Source organism: Barbatula barbatula (genome assembly GCF_947034865.1).
Source record: "Barbatula barbatula genome assembly, chromosome: 21".
Taxonomy (NCBI): domain Eukaryota; kingdom Metazoa; phylum Chordata; class Actinopteri; order Cypriniformes; family Nemacheilidae; genus Barbatula; species Barbatula barbatula.
In genome coordinates this window covers 6,769,082-6,786,425 of record NC_136784.1, presented here as the reverse complement: position 1 = coordinate 6,786,425, position 17,344 = coordinate 6,769,082, and the positions used below count along the sequence as shown (strand labels likewise).

The following is a 17,344-nucleotide window of genomic DNA, read 5'->3' as shown; positions in this document are numbered from 1 at the left end:
TTTTTTATCTTTACTGGTTTGAGGGACGTAATTCAGAGTGTAATGTCTGACTATAATGAACCTAAGTTTTCAACGTATTCTTTTTAAAACAGGTTTTAAATGTTTGTTGTGGAACTATTTAACAATTGTAAACACGTTCACTGTAATATGTTAATCCGTTTGAGTCTGACACACGGCTGTGCAAATAAATTTACATTAGCATGTGTGCCCACATTTTAAGGCAAAAACAAAATTACGCCTTGTATGTGCCTTAAGTAAAAACAAAACAAAAATCTTCATGAATGTTCAATAACAATTTCTACTATAATTTATCTATAACTGTGAGGTTACCTCCGGTGAGACTACTTTGCTCTACTGTATGAAATGTCTCCCTCTAATGGACAAATGTGATAGAGCGAATACGTAATCATAATAATTTTGTAATTTCCTCTCAATGGTCTAAATGTAATGACCACAATTCAACAAACAAGACGTCAGAATGCCCCATATGCCCGATTACAAAAACAATGCTGTATGTAAAACATCATGTGGTAGATTGTTTTTGGGGTAATTACGACTCCCCTCATTGAAGGGATTAGCTAATCCTAAACTAATAGCACATATAAATAACGTTTCACATTTTACACTTTTCAATATCATATCTAGACTAAAGATTACAAGCTGTATAAGTAATAGTTCATATTGGATTATTTACATATAGAGCCAAGAATATATCTGCGACCAGATTTCTGGCCTTGTGGGATTTTAGTATGTGTTACTTCATTAAAGTTTAAAACCTGAAATGAACAGATACATTGAAAATGCCACCCATAGTGGAAAATAGTTTAATAGCTCACTGACAAATGCTGCAATGCATACATGATTGCATACAGAATAATTAACCAACATTAACACACTCATGCATTTGCATACAGGTTAGTCATTCCGTGTCTGAATTCACGTCCTCAGTGGTCGCTCTGGAGACCAAATCAGCTCGACTAGAGCGGCTGCGTCTGTCTGTGGTCATCAATCTTTGGGCTGTGACAGAGGTTTTGCTACTCCTGATGTGAACATGTGACTCATTGTTCGCCACGGCACTGTTTATACCATCGTCTTCCTCATCCTCCATCTCTCCTTCACTGTGACTTCCCTTAAGCTTCAGGCTTTCAGAGCTGAACTGGCTCAAAGGCTTTCCAAGGATCCCAAAGCTAAATGGAAAGAGAAGTTGATTTAGCAAAACATGTAACTTTTTTTACTTCGGTACAACAGTCCTAATGCAAGCTCATACTTCAAGGTATTACCAGAGAGAGGCGAGTTGCTGGTTCAGCTCTTTCTTCACCACCTCTAAATTGCAATATTCATTTGAACATTTTAAACCCTGTTTAAGACGTCTGAAGTTCCCGAACAGGTGAGGAGCCTGTTCTTGTGGAGTGGGCAGCAGAGAGGCCATCAGAGGGGAACGCTGGGTTATAATACTGTTCAGTGTCGGGCGCCGGTTAGACTTCCTGGGTTAGGGTTCAGGAGACAGAGCGAGAGTGTGAAAGAGAAGAGAGGGCTATGTGAAATCATGAATCATTACACAGTCACTTTCACACTCACTGAGGCTGAAGTTTTTGTAAATCTGTTTTAATAAATTTGGTTTCCAAGCTCCAGAGAAATGTAGCAATGATAGTAAATAAATACAGTAATATAATAAAACCATGAAAAAGATCAGAAGTAAAATGGAATATACTGGACTGCTTTTTTAGTTTTAATAGTGTAATGCCAGAATGTTTAATAATATGTTGAAAATAATATTGTGTGAATAATTCACCCTCATCATTCCCACATGACCGGATTATATCTGATCTTAATTTTTGGTCAAACTACCTGAACTAATATCCAATGTAGCATAGCACCTGCTGACCTGTCTTTCTTTGCTGCTTTTCTGGGGTTCTTCACCTCAGACTGACCCTCATTTTGAGAACTGTCCTGATCTTTCTGGTTCTCATCGCATTCCTCCGATTCAGTCCTCAGGGTGGGGTTAAAAGTGTCTGACCGGAACAGGCGGCCAATCTCAATCTGGATTCCCTTCAGGTCCCGCCTACCAAACGTAACCCATGCAGCATAGCTGCAAAAGCTGAGGACACACTTAGATACAAAAAACACACTGATCTCATGATGGGGAAGACATATGAATCCTTTATTGGTGGCAGGCGGTGCCTACTATAGTTCAACAGTATAGAAAGGTAATACTATATGAACAGGAGATGAAGAACGGGGCTAGTTGTCACACTTATTATTATACACTACAGGAAATATTTGGCAGGATAAGACATATGGTATGAGTCAAATGCACAAACCTCATCCAGTTGTATATCACTGTGAGTGGACGACAACCTACCCCTGTTTACATAAATCAGACTCATTATTCCTCAAACACATACCCATCCATCACTCATTCCACCCATGCATTAACTTAACGGAGATGCATATAAATTAAACACACTCTCTAGGCATGGCATTCATAGCTTCTCTGACCTGACATTGGCCGTACGGTGCTGTGGAAACAAGCCACATGGACCCTTTCCTAGAAGAAGAGTGGCATAGCTCAGTGCAAGATGTTTCTGCGCCAGCTCCACCTTAATACGTGTTTCTACCTTTTTCTGCCTCTCGGTTACACTCTCATCACTGGAATAGAAAGAAAGGAAAGAACGAGATGCTGTTGTTGTCACATGACAATGCATTAGGTGATCAAAAAAGTTGTACATTTGATGTATTTGACAGATGATGTCAGTTTCATATGGGAGTCATAGCCATGGCCTTGGCATGGCACTGTTCTATGTTAACTGTAGATATGTGCTTAAAGTAGGTACATAAACCTGACTCATATGATGTCACAAATGGTATAGAAAATGAACAGGTACATTTCTATTTCAAAGTGTCATGTAACAACAGCTATTTAATGATTTTGATGTTAAGATTTTGACTCACTTTTGTATTTCCTCCAGAGCTTTTATCTCAAAGTAGCAAGAAAAGTAGAGCAGGACACAGACAAAAAACTCATCCAGCTCTTTGCTCCTGTGAAAATATGGGTAAAAATATTTGGAATCGCAGAACTCAAAATGAACCTAAAAATCTGCATTTTGTTTATTAATTAATTCAGTAACTTTCATATTTGTTTCATGCTTTTGGCAGGTGCTTTTATCCAGAGTGACATTAAATACACTCAAGCTATAGGCCTACATTTTATCAGCCATTTATCTGAACGTCTTCACAAAAATCATGAAGTCTATACTGAACCAACTGAATGGTTGGGAACGAAAGTTAGAACTTACTTTAATAGAGACAAAAAACACATAGGTATTGGGAATTCATCCTTTTGTAACAAAGAGACAGCTGCCACTGTAACATAATAAGAGTGCTTATAAATATCCTCGCTATTAGAAAAGGACCTTTGTTTTCATTATGCTGCAAACTAAGGACCTACATTTAACATCGTGAATTGTGACATGTGTCTTTTGTGAGCGTTTTATTGACGTCTTGAAGGCGTTCAGTTGAGCTGGTCCCACAGTGTTCCTTTGAAAAATGAAACTGCACCAATCAATTGCTCAGAATAAAAACATACGTTTTTAAGCCATAATTATTTACTGATGTCAGCCAACCACATGTAACACATACACTACCTTTGCCACTTATGCAGGTGTTTTCTGAACTGCTCTTGGTATGTAGATGTCTTGGTAGTTGTATTGTTTTCTCGCAATCCTGCAGGGGGTTCGAAACTGCACACAACAAAAAAAGAATGAAATGCAAAACAGACAAGCAATAGATAATCACTTAATACACAAATAATCATTAAATAGTAATGTGATAAAAGACCCATTCGTTGTTTACCTCGTGAACTCAAGGCTTTGTGTTTCGTCGTTCCAGTCCCAGTTTCCAAAGGAAGACATTATCTGCAATGCAAAAAATAATACAATAGTTTATTCTTTTTCAGTAATATGTCGTTAGAGGCGTCTTCAAACATTCTGTTTTCAGTGATACTGTGGAAATAGATTTTCTAGACTTCCTACCGTTTCCGTCGGTGACTCTGCCATGTTTTTAGTAAAGCAAACTCCAGAACACGAAGCGTCTTTGGTGTCCTAGCGCCCACCAATCACAGAAGGCTCCACCTCCCAGTGTCACGCGCCAGTTCTACGCATGACGAATGCCAAGCCCACCTAACGCTCGTACTTCCTGTTATAAAACGCGAGGAGCTTTGCCACCGGCTGCTCCCTGAACTGGTAAAGTTTACTCTTGTAGACATTGAAATTGTATGATGTTTACGCGCCTAATTCGTGTTTGTCTGTTTTTTGTCAAGAGTTAAAATAAAAGCTTTAGCTTAGATTTACATTCGTTTCGTTTACACTGTTCATTGGGTTTATGAAATAGTCATGAAGATAAACAACAGCTTGTTTTGTCTGTATACGACTTTATTAAGGTCTCTGTAATGTTGTTTCGTGAGTCACAGACCGTAGGAAATAGGTACAGTGGATATGCATGGTCATAATGATTATGGAAATATTTCCCATGCTTTTACGCTGTAAAATACCGCATCAGCATTGGCTGAATGGTTTTGTGTACTTTGACCTACCAGCAGATGTACTTGTTTGCCCTGCTTGTCAAATCAAAACTGTGATCTTGATTTCTGTGTAGACTGCTTCACACATTGTAGAGATCAACTAAACTTGCATATGCATTCTAGACAATGCCATACTTTTGCCCCAATATTAGAAAACTCGCTCGTGACATTTCAAAAGACATGGTAATTCACTTACCTTCATATCTGTGTACTCCCAATAACCTAATTCAGCACAGTGCGCATCTCCCATCGCCAGAAAATGTAATTATATTATTCCCATATTGTCATTAATATACATACTGACTTCATCCTGGACCACTAATTAAATAGCCGGTTTATGAGGGTTAGATTGTTTAGTGTAAGTGTTTTTTCTTAAGTGATATAAAAGTGATTTGGCTTTATGGAAGCCAATCGCAAGAGTGAGAATTATAAAAAACTTTCCTAAACAAGTTGGAGTGCTGGGGGAGTGTATCATGTACAGAAATACTATGACATACGTCCAACTCGTTTTTGAACAAGTTAAGCATGAGAAGCCAGCACGTTTAACGGTGTGAAGAAGTCAGAATGCATGACAGCCCATGATACCCGATCTTTAAATGGAAACGTAATCGGAACCGGGATTTGCTAGGCAAAACTGGAACCGAAAAAATGTATTACCATACCCAACCCTACTCTTATGTGGTATAACCTACCTTTGGTCGCAGGGAAAGCTAGCTCACCTATACAATTTTTGTCCCAGGCCTGATCGACAACACAGATAATCTAATAATCTTAAAAATTAAACAAAATAAATTTTTTGTGATACTGTATTTAACATGTTCTCTTGTTTTTATTAATTCCAGAAGCTATAAAATCATTTCTGAAGACAAGAGAAACCATGTCAGTCCAGGCAAACCGAGTGATGGCTTTGTCGGAGTGGGAGGACAGGTGGCAGGCAGGCAGAATTGGTTTTCACCAACCCCAAGTGCACAAGTAATCCACACATTTGATCATTAACACAGTAGTTAATCATACATACTTGCACATCTCACATAGATTCTCTGCTGAGACGCGATCCTGTTCTGTCGCTTAATGTCTTTGACACCTTTCTGTGTCACATAGATTGATGACATTTTTTCTAAGTTTACATTCTCCATAAATAAACTGCCTGTTATTTTCATTTCTTTTTTTAAACAGTTTTATTCTTGCACTTGTTAGGTTTCTGGAAAAATACTTGGACAAAATCGTACATGGACAAAAGAGTATTCGATTCTTTTTTCCACTGTGTGGTAAAGCTGTGGACATGAAATGGTATGAGGTCTGAAATCCAACGTAACAAAAATATAGTACACATTTTGTTTTGCATTCTCTTATTATATTTTCTAGGCTGGCTGATATGGGTCACACAGTGGCTGGAGTTGAAATTTCAGAAAAAGGAATTAAACAGTTTTTTGAAGACCAAAGCCTTACATACAACGAAGAACCAGTACCAGAGATTCCCGGAGCAAAGGTTTTTAAGGTATTTTGTCACGGGCAATACAATATCATGGTCGCACACCAGTCATAAAAACCAGATGGGATTACGGACACTCATAAAATTATTTTTGTTGGTATTTGGCCTTGTGGCTTAACTCGGATACATACAAATGTAAACCCCTCTGTAGTACTCTGAAACTGCAAGAAGGTCACAATACTTCAGACTTTTTAAATGGAAGTAGACAGCATTATGTTTAACCAGTGAGTTCAAGTCATTTCTACGCAACTAATGCATTTCCTTGATCTCAGAGTGCGGATGGGAAGATCTCCATCTATCAGTGTGATTTATACAAGTTTTCCAGGTGCGTGTTTCACCTTTTCAATTTCAATTTTCAAACATGAAACCATAAATTGTCACATTTCTATCTTTCTTTCTCTCTCACATTGGGTCTTTGTTTACATGCAGTGCAATTGCAGGAAAGTTTGGAGGAATTTGGGATAGAGGAGCACTGGTGGCTATAAACCCATGTGACAGGAAAAAGTAAGTAGACCCGTTACATAACTGATGCAAAATTTACAATAATATGTACATTATCCCTCGCGTATGATAGTTCATACACTCACCTGTATCTACATATCCTTTTCACCCTCAAGGTATGCTTCTCTCCTCACTTCCTTAATGGAGAGTGACTGCAGATATCTTATAGATACGTTGGAATATAATCCTGAGCAGTATAAAGGTAACATTAGGAAAGAAAGCTAATGTAATATGTGCTGTTTTCTTTATAAAGCATATAGTATTTGATCATTTCTTTTGTCGCGCTTGACATACAGGTCCACCATTTCTGGTCACAGAAGATGGTCTAAAAAATTTATTTGGTAAGTTTTCGTCATTTAAATAAACGTTGTGTTACTAAATTACTAATAATTGTTAAATAATTTAAGGTTTAACAACAAGCCGTTACTGTCTTACTAACTATTGAAGCAAGTCGTTTTTTCAATCATAATTTATTTTGTACATTTCTGTCCCTTATTCCAGAAGGAGCCTGTGACATTGAATTGCTTCAATCTACAGATGGCTTTGAGGAAAGACACCGAGCATGGGGAATAGAATACATGACTGAGAAAGTGTACCTTCTCACTCCAAAGAAACAATGAGTTATCATTGTGTTGGCCTACTTGTCTTTACATTAAAGGGCTGTAGTAAATACAAATAAACAAGCTAAATTAATCTTCTATCACTCAAATGATATATATGATATTAATTGAATACTTAAAGACAACGTATCAATATTTGTATTAAATTGTGATGGTTCTGTTAAATTGTGTTGTTTATTTTGTGATGCTACTTTTAATACACATACAGCGAATGCCCACAAGATGGCGTCAGTTGAAAAGGGAAGACTGCACAACCTGACAATAAAAAGAGAGACAACCCTGTCTTGAGTGTTTTATAACGGATAACACTATAGTTGTAAAGAACAAGTAGCCTATCAAACTCACTTTCAATCATCTTCGGTATCACATCATATTTAATGAAAAGTGAATGCTCACGTCTTAACTGAACGGGTCTCTCCTACACAATTTGTATTTTTTTAAGACAAACATTTTATTCGCACTTGATTTACTTACTAGTTTGTTATCACAAGCATTTCGTTCGTTTGGTTGTTATTTTATCAAATCTACCGGCTATTTAAGTTTATAACACTCAACCTTCCAGTCGTCACCTTCTTTGGTTCACCGCAGAGCGCATGCGACGCTGTGGCTCGCGACCTCCGCTGACAGTGACGTTCACCGCTGGCCAGATGTGGGTCTGTTTACTTTAAATTTAGCTCGTGCGAAGGCACCCCGAGTCTGTCGACCAATGAGAAGCGCCGGGGGCGGGCCTGCTGGAATATTGAGGATGCGAGAAAATGAACAATGTAAACCCGAACGCTTCTGGACATCGTGTAATGGCATCAATTGTACATTCATAACATTGTCTAAACGTAGAAACAAAGGGATTTATCATTGGACGCTGGCGGCATCGCATTGTCTATGTGCGGCTCGAACGGGATTTGGGGAGCGCACCATTGAGCGGTCTGCTGAAGTTCAGGGTGAGGTGCTGTCATAAAACGACGTTGCGTTGTGTCTTGGCATCGCTTTAATCGTTTCATCACTCGTTACGAATTCAGTGTCTTTGCTCATCCATACCGGGGACCTTCAACTTCACATTTGCAACCCACCCCAAGGGCACCGGCTGCGACCATTGTTTCCTTGTCACATATTTCATACACAAGAACACAGCGTCTTTCATCCATGCACCGACAGCATCTTACTAAAATATTAACGTGGTTGCTGGCGTTTGCTTCATGCCTGTGTATGAGGACGGCATTCGGTCTCCTCATTCATCCAAACGACCTCGCAATTAAGGTAAGAAGCCACATTATTACAACAACGGAGGTCCTCCTATAATGAGCTCTTACACGAGAGCGATAACCGAACTCAGACTCGCACAAATCTCCCTCAGGATACTAAGAGTGAGAGTGGAATATTAATATTTGGCAAAATAGCGTTATTGAGTGGGAAGAGAGGGAGTGACGGAGAAGAGCGCGGGAGGAGGTGTGAGATTACGAGAGCGCTCGCTGCGTATGCTTGCGCGAGGATCTCTGTAACTCAATCAGCTTGTAGAGCTGGTAAAGCGAGTAGACACGCTTTAGACGAGAGAGAGAGAGAGTGGGAGAGAGAGAGAGAGACTGGTTTTTGAACACAGTGGAGGTGTCCGCGGAGCGCTTCAGGGGTGGACCGTGTGGCACGGATGTTGTTGCATCACGTAAAATTGTGCTACTGAAAACAAGCAAGGTCCATTTCACCGGGAGAGAAAGGAGAGGAGAAAGCGTTCAGTGTCGCCAGGGGATGAGGATGCGGCCATACTAAAGGACCAGCGTCATAATGACAGGTAACGCACTTAATTTTACCTTTACGCGTGATAGAAATCATAACATTTATACATCACTGGATTTCACCTAGTTTAAATGTGCAATTGTAGTTATTAAGTGCAATTAACCTGACAATACGTTTCATATCGTATTGTCAGGTTAATATATGACAATAGGTTAGGTTATTTATTAGGAATATATCATTTACATATATACTAAAAGGCTATTAAACATTACACAAATACTGTTTAAAATAATACATTATTTTTAGCCGTATAAACGAATTACCGTCAGCTCCATGAAGTATGCATGCCGACAGCAGTGATTACAAATTAGTGATGTCTGGCATCTCAGTTACCACAGGTGTATTCAGGACCACCCGTGCATTTTAATACAGAGTGCAGTGATTGTGGTTTTAATTAGATCCCAAGACGCCAAGCAGTGGTCAGCATGAGTCAGAACTGTACCTGAGAAACATTAGTTATCTGTGCCATCATAACGTTGGGTCATTAACTTCACCGATAACTTCAAACCAATTACTGTATTTTGGAAAAGGAGATGAATAGATTTTTCCTTTTATCAATTGATTTTTGCGGTATTATGAGAGCTCCACGTGAAGTGAATGATGCGTCCACCCCTGCGGTGGAGTTGAAAGGAGAGGGAGATCGGGAGGGGACGGAAAAATGGCTGGAATCTCGGCCCTTCTGACAAGCTCTCATAACTCATTCCTTAGCATCATATAACATAATGTATATGACTTCATTAGGGCCAGAGAGAGGTAACGGAGAGGAGGGGCGTGGGAATGAATAGCCAGGCATTGTGGCATAGAAAGCTCATGTTGAATGGCTTCTTTAAATATGCACTGTATACAGTTTTGTCTACTGCAGCTGATAACCTCCAATTGTCTCAACCCATCCTGTTTGTTAGTATAATGAGCCTGTGTGGCATGTGTGTGGGGAACATGTTGTGTAGATTAATCAAGCCCGCTGGTAATTATTGTCGTCCGGTAATTAAAACATGAAAGTAGCGGTGGGCTGTTTAAGAAGATGTAACAGCCAGATTGGACCTTTTTGCATCAGAAATGACAAGTCAGTTATTAAAAGAAAACAAATTTTTTGCCCTAGTTTTTTAATCTTCCTTTTAATCTTCATATCTTCATTTATTTGAGATAACTCCAAAACACCGTGTATGTTCAAGGACGATTTGATTTAGATTTCTCACAAACATCGTCCACGCTGAAATTACACTCACATTAGTCATGTCGCTCTGTGTTTTCTCAAAAGCTCATCTGACTGCAGGCCAGACTGATGTCCCAGCAGGCTTGACCACAAGCTCAGCATGGCTCAGTCTCAGCACCACAAACATGCAGCAGAACTAGGCTGGGCCGTTGGCTCCAACCCCGCTGTCGCTTTCACTTGACCTGTAATGACAGAGTTTGTTGTTTAATTTTAACTCCATCTTACCCACCTCACCACACCATTTGTATTTCTCTAGCATCAGTTGCCACTTGCGTTTTTCTTATTTGTACGGCTTAGGGCAGCTGTTGCTAAATTCAGAAGTAAAATCATAGAGAAATACTTCATCTTCTGTAAGAACAACGTTTCTGACTTTAAACAATTACTCCTGATTTAAAGGTTTCATGAATCAAGAAATAAATTTTAACCTGAGCTTTTTTATATTAAAGTACTCCTGTAAGTGTCAGAACTGAAGACGTCTTTGTTAATGAAATTAAAATTTTTATTGACACCAGGCCCAGCGAACGCCGGGTCCTGAAATGTACCTATCGACAGGTTGGACATCACCTCCGCAAATTCTTAGGAGAATCGATCACTGGTGGTCTGTGCAAGATGCATGCTGGTTAGAAATGTGTCTGAGTAACGTCTGCCTTGCTCTGATGTCATACTGACGTGTGCCAAAACTCTCGCAGGGGCGAGTTGACCTGGCCGGAATCCGCAGGCGAATGCAGTTGCTTTCCCCCGAATGTGTTGACGAAAAACACGATGGAAAACGACTTGCTGACAACACAGCTAAAAAATAATAAAAGATTATACAACAAATAAGACACATTTTTTTCACATTTTCCAAATCCATCCATATTTATAAATTCAAAACAAGAAAAATATAATTGCATTATCGAATAAGTCTAATAAATTTCCAACTTTTCTATTATTTGCTTTCGACAGAATTTTTGAATATTGTCCCAATATTGTCACAAATAATTCTTAAATACTATAAACAGGTTGATTTAAGAAAGTTTGACCTTTCTCACAGTTTCAAACATGCAACATATTGTGCAGCGCCTGGTTGTAAGACTGAGAGTTTCTTGAACCTTCCTGAAAATCAGGATAGAAAATAGCCTATTACTTATTGATCTTGATTTTATTTGATGTAAAAACCATGTGGAATTCATAGGTAGACCTCAGACAACAGTATAAAATAATAACAAAGGCCCATTCATGACACCTTTAAAATGTGTATGATTTAACAATAACAGATCAACTTAAACCAGTAACATCCCTCTGGTTCAGTTACAATATAATCAAATCATAGATGAGACAGGTTGTGGTTAAGGATGTGGGCCTGTTACAGATTATTTCATCAACCCCACACAAGGGCCTTATTAACTGGAGCGTTTATGAGCGAAATACTTAAACCTGTCTCGTTAATGGGATGTTCGCTACAGTGTACTGCAAGGTGCTTTGGTTACAGATAGCAGTGCTGAAATTACACACTTCAAATTCAAAAGTACAAATTGTAAATAGATGTAATAGTTTCTGAAAGTATAAGTGTTCTCTAAGCAGGCTTTTTTACTCAGATCTGATTAATTTGTCAGAGCGGGAGACAGGCCAGGGGAGATCAGATCAGTGTCCAGCTGTCACACACTCATCATGCGAAAAAAACCGACTCAGGCTGTAGCAGTCTGGGCAACAGGCTCGACATAGGAAACTAACTCAGCATGCTTACGATTGCTGCCTCTTAGCCGCGTCCACCTGCTCGCTGTCCTTCTCTATATTCATGATGATCAGCCAACAGTTGAAAAAGCACAAGCATTTGACCTCAGTTTTTCCTTCATACTGGGCTTTCACAAAGTGGAAACCACTTGTTCTGAAAAAGCTAATGAAGTGTCTGGAAGACGTATCGCTCAGTGTTCAGAAGCCTGCGTTCACTTATTCAGCTGTTTCCTGTCATGGTGATTGAGCAATATGCCATCACATCCCCATCTCATTACACTGCCTTCAGCTTGTTTCGAGACCTACCTCCTTGTGATATATTGTGCAGAATAAGTAAGAAAGACTTACAGTGTCAGTGAGATGAAAGCAATTGTATGTTCAAATTACAAAAATAAAAAGTAATTGTGCTAGAAAGCACAACTGGAGAAAGAGTGGGAAACGTCCCTCTGGGCAAAAACAAGCAATCACACCCTGCGTTTAGCTCCAACCTTCTGTCAGCCAGGGTTTTCAAGTCAGGGGAGTAACAGAATATATGTTTGGAATGATGTTATGTAAAACATCATGTTCAGCGATAATTCCAGTCTTATGGATGTGAAATTTGCAGTCAAAACTTGTAAAATCTAAACTCTCTGACAATGACATCTGTTTATATTTTCCTAAACCCCTGTTGATGAAGTCCAGACATTTTCTACAGAAAATCTGCACATGTTTACTATTTAATCCAGATCACTAATATCCAACAAATGGAGAAAGTATTAGTAGGCTTATTAGTAATGAGCATTGGAAGACATTTGTGAACACCTTTGGCTATACGATTTCCTTGTTTCTGGGTTACCAACATCTAAAAATGTCCTGAATTTGCATTGTTTTATATTCAGGTGTTCTTGACGTTCAAAGCTGGAAAAAAGTGCATAAGCGCCCTCAAAACAGTGGAAATCTTAACTGTAGTTAATTTTGAAGAAATGCTGAAATAAATTTTACCTGTGATGCAAAAAAAAGACAGGGAAGGAAAGCCGGGAAATCAATGTCCAAACCAAGGGGCTCATGCATTACTAATGAGAAGTTTGTAATGGAATCCTTTGCATCTGTTGCCTGACAAATATGTGCCTGGCCTCGAGTGTTTAGATAAGGAGAGCTTTACCATGCAAAACAACATGATAACTATACCTTTGTCATTGCACACCCTTATTAACATATATTCACTCACATATTCAGCTGCAGAAATCCTACACCAATGTGAAAGACTGGCAGCATGATAAGACACATTAAAACTTTAAAATAAAAATCAAGGTTATTACATGAAAAATATTTTTTGAACTACATTTACAAATATTACTTTTGCATTGCAAGTCTGGAAAAATACAGTTTCTTCAGTTTTCATTTTCTGCAAATAAACGCGAAAAGAACATACTTTTTTTGGAAATTTGGCACAAAATATTGTAAGTAGATTACAGAATTAAACAAAAATTTCATATAAATAGTACATTTTTAAATAATTTTTAAGTCTCTGAATATGTGGCTGTCAAAAAGGCTGTTTTATAATATGACCTACATATGTAATGTTTTATGTATATTTACATGTGGCGTGAGTAGAAGTATAAACACCCCATTTTTTTCGTGTAATAGAGCTTTACACTTTATAGTACCCCATCGTAATTGCAGTCACAAAACAAGCACACATTCACAAGCATACAAAAGCATATAAACAAGCATAATCAAGCCATTTACATTCATGTAACGTTTTAGTTTATTTTGCGCAAGGGCAGGAGCTGGCCTTACAGCTTAAACAGATAAGAGAGAAGCTCTAGAGGAAGTTAGCAAAAACGCAGCGGTGAGAAGAGAAAAAAGAAAAATAAGGAAGGTGAGACCTGAAAGCTGACTTTGTGCGTTGGTTGGCAGTAGAAACACTGACCTTCTGTCACGCACCACACACACAGGTACACATAAGGATGAAGGCTTCTTGACAAACACCTCCGCTTTCAAAACTGTCGCTCACATCCTTAAAAAACAAACAAGAAAGCAACCTCAGTCTACCACAAGATTAACTGGCATAAGATTTGAAAAGTCGGTTTATGTTTTCCCTCTCCTTCTTGATTTAGGTTTCCTAAGCCCACTTATTTTTTTTCAAGCCCTTCATCTTCACTTCATCTCCCGAATCCGAGCTGAAGCTCAAACCTTCCTGCTCGTGTTTAGTATGTTCACTGCTAAGACTGCACCAGTGTGTGTATGCATGCGTGTAAACAGCTGATCAGACTCAGACCACTGGACCAGTGATTGCCAAAGCCTTCAGACGATAAACAATGTAACCCCTCTGGACTCAACTATACTACATTAGTGTAACATATATTGTAGAATATATACATGAATATCATCATTTAACCACCGCCATGTCACTCTTTCTTCTGCAGAACACTAAAATATTAAGGGTTTTTTTCCAAAATAAGGCCCACATTGACTTCCATTGCATGGACACAACTGAGACATTTCTCAAAATATCGTGTTTGGTGTTTCACAGATTTGAATACAGCTTTGAACGACATGAGGGTGAAAAAATTATGACAACATTTTCGGTGAACTATTCTTTTAACATGATATCAGTTTACTTTACAAAATAACAAGATTAAAATGTTACTTTATTGAACTTATACTGATGCACACACAGTGTTTAGTAGCCAGCACTAGGGCTGAGCATGTGCTCTGCATCGTCATGTTTATAAAATGAACGAGTTTGGCATCCTAATGTGATTTAGTTGGACATTTACGGTATGTTTAAAAATGCAATTGCATAAGATAACAGAATATCAGAGCAAGTGCATTTATTTAGAAGAAACAGCATGTTGTCCTGTATGACAATATAAGTTATTTTGAAGAACGTCGGTAACCAAACAACATTGTTTACCGTTGACTTCTATTGAATGGACACAAATGAGACATTTCTCAAAACATGTTCTTTTGTGTTTTAGAAACACTTCTGACTTGAACATCTCTTTTAATAAGATGAACTATACCTGTGGTTACTCTGCTCGTGGATTCATGAAGTCTTCCTCCCAGATTTCCTGTCCCAAGCACCCTGCTGTGTGAAAGTTACAGGAATAATCCACCATTATTTGTTTGCAGATAGAACTTGGTTTAACATTTTGTTATATAATGCAGTGACATAATATATTTTTAAGTGTGGCTTAAGTGTTCAAGTACTTTTTAAGGTCACTTTATATTCCAGCATGAGCATTGAGTTTCATAAATTCGATGATGTAGTTGTGTAGTGTATTTTTAACCACGGTACAGTTCATTAAAATGCACAATTTATGACATGCATGAAAAATGTTTACAATGTAATGCACTGCCGTCCACGATGCATTGCTTGGTTCATCACACACATTTTTCATGTGTTTGTATAAACAGTGTGTCTGAGGATGGACTGAGTGTGTGCGTGTGTCCATTTGATGAAATAAATGAACAGAAGGCTGTGTACTGAAGTGTGTTGTTGATGTCTCTCGTAGGGAGTCGCAGAGGGATTCACTGAGCCATGAGGAGAGTGGCGCTGCGAAAAGAGAAACTGCACTGCATCGTCTCCAGTGGACATCAGCGAAGAGCACACACATTTATGTTGCATGGGCACACCATGCTGTAAGCAGAGTACGAGTAAGCAAGACGGATAGAAAGAGCGATTTGTGTTTCTCTTTCTCGCTAATGGACAAGTGGACATTGGGGCTATGCTGGAGCTTCGGCCCCTGCTATCCGGCCCATCTCCCCCCTGCTGAGGCTCCCGGCCGGGCCCTGGAGCTCAGAGGGTGAGAGAGACAGCCTCATGCAGGCACGGAAGAAGTACGTGCTCCTGGGCCTATGCACGTGCTGCTGGCTGCTGCTCTTTTATTGGGGCGGCTTGCAGGAACGTCTTTTGGGTCTCATCACCCACAGGAGGGGGGAAGTGGCACGGCCCTGGCCTGACTGGTTGGATCGGGCGCTGCTCCCTGGCTACGCAGACCAGGCGGAACTTCAGCGTGGTGGGGGAGCCGGTGAGTCCCCCAGGCAGCGGCAGCAGACATGGGCCGGGATTTACAAGGACAGTCACTGCAGGATGGACACCTGCTTCGATTTTGCCCGATGCCAAGGTCAAAGTGGCTTTCGGGTGTACGTCTATCCACCAGAGAAGGGAGAGCGGGTGTCAGAAAGTTATCGGAAGATTCTCACCTCAGTGGCGGAATCGCGGTATTACACGTCGGACCCGCACGAAGCATGTCTTTTCGTGCTGGGCATCGACACGCTGGACAGGGACCAGCTGTCCTCGCAGTTCGTGCCCAACGTGGATGAGCGAATTCGAGGATATCCCCTCTGGAACGACGGACGCAACCACGTCATCTTTAACCTTTATTCAGGAACTTGGCCTAACTATACTGAGGACCTGGGATTTAATGTAGGTCAGGCCATTTTGGCCAAAGCAAGCCTGAACACAGAACACTTCAGACCAGGCTTTGACATTTCCATACCTCTGTTTTCTAAAGATCACCCGCAAAAGGGCGGCGAGAGGGGATGGTTAGTTCACAACACCGTCCCCCCTCGGAGGAAATACCTGTTGATGTTTAAAGGTAAACGTTACTTGACGGGCATTGGCTCAGACACTCGAAACGCTTTGCATCACATCCACAATGGAAAGGATATTGTGTCGCTAACAACTTGTCGCCATGGCAAGGACTGGGAGAAACACAAGGACGCACGCTGTGACCATGACAACCAAGAGTATGAGAGGTAAGTCACATAAATGAGCCAGTGGGGAGTTTCTGTACCTGCAGTTATAGCACAAGGAGTTATAAGCATTATGAGATCAGTTTCAGTGACTCAGTTGAGTTTTTCAGTGACACCCAAAGCAGGAACTCAGGTTCCTGTGTGTTAAATGCAAGACGACGCTATCAGTTTACTGCAGAGTGTAGGTTACTTATGTAATACATGACAAAGTGTCAAGTGTGAATAACAGTGAAAATATGAAACTACGCTACTGTTGAGAATGACGTACAATGTATTGAACACGAAAAATGTATAAAGGGCCTCATTTGTGAAACACAAACTTGAATGAATTATTGTGCAAATGCAGCATTCAATTCAATGAGAAAGTATGTATATGGTCATACTTTACTGAAACTATTACAATTCAAACATTTCTGCTTATTTGAAATTAAATTAAATATCAGCCCAAATATAAATCGAAAGACTTAAACTATGAGAAAATGAGAAATAAGAAACACACTGGAATAAGTTTAATCATTAAAACTATCAAATGAAAATAAATTAAAACTAAAACTGAAATAAAACTAAACTAAACTATACAACATAAAAATAAACAATTAAATAATAAAATGACAACACAACAAAATTGCTGAAAACTGAAATTAACTAAAATTCTAATTAAACATTTAAATTTAATAAAAAATAAAAGCCAATTCAAA

At 39.3% G+C, this 17,344-nt stretch overlaps 3 protein-coding genes across 5 annotated transcripts in view; 2 read left to right on the top strand and 1 right to left on the bottom strand.

The window, feature by feature from the left end:
- Nucleotides 1-791: 791 nt before the first annotated feature.
- Nucleotides 792-4,170, bottom strand: ppp1r36 (protein phosphatase 1 regulatory subunit 36). Of its 2 annotated transcripts, none has more exons than XM_079484947.1 (11): nt 4,032-4,063; nt 3,853-3,914; nt 3,645-3,740; nt 3,449-3,552; nt 3,297-3,363; nt 2,953-3,039; nt 2,500-2,649; nt 2,322-2,364; nt 1,886-2,109; nt 1,281-1,484; nt 792-1,187 (listed from the first exon to the last, which is right to left on the bottom strand). In XM_079484947.1, exons 1-11 carry the CDS (start codon nt 4,053-4,055, stop codon nt 920-922), a joined length of 1,329 nt encoding a protein of 442 aa, XP_079341073.1. In that variant the 5' UTR covers nt 4,056-4,063; the 3' UTR covers nt 792-919. The 2 variants fall into 2 exon arrangements, with proteins under 2 accessions (XP_079341073.1, XP_079341074.1); XM_079484948.1 differs by having other exon boundaries at nt 797-1,187; nt 3,449-3,537; nt 4,032-4,170.
- tpmt.1 (thiopurine S-methyltransferase, tandem duplicate 1) lies at nt 4,087-7,757 on the top strand. Its single transcript, XM_079484949.1, has 9 exons — nt 4,087-4,241; nt 5,422-5,551; nt 5,777-5,869; nt 5,945-6,077; nt 6,344-6,396; nt 6,501-6,575; nt 6,689-6,774; nt 6,869-6,913; nt 7,074-7,757. Exons 2-9 carry the CDS (start codon nt 5,457-5,459, stop codon nt 7,190-7,192), a joined length of 699 nt encoding a protein of 232 aa, XP_079341075.1. The 5' UTR covers nt 4,087-4,241; nt 5,422-5,456; the 3' UTR covers nt 7,193-7,757.
- Nucleotides 7,758-7,849: 92 nt separating this feature from the next.
- ext1c (exostoses (multiple) 1c) overlaps nt 7,850-17,344 on the top strand; it is a 40,199-nt gene continuing 30,704 nt past the window's right edge. Inside the window, exons 1-3 of one of the 2 annotated variants that reach the window (XM_079484345.1) lie at nt 8,758-8,972; nt 10,236-10,374; nt 15,404-16,649. In XM_079484345.1, the coding sequence (XP_079340471.1) occupies nt 15,712-16,649 (938 nt within the window). In that variant the 5' untranslated portion in view covers nt 8,758-8,972; nt 10,236-10,374; nt 15,404-15,711. Of the gene's footprint in view, nt 8,973-10,235; nt 10,375-15,403; nt 16,650-17,344 lie in introns of both variants that reach the window. The other variant, XM_079484344.1, reaches the window with a different exon arrangement.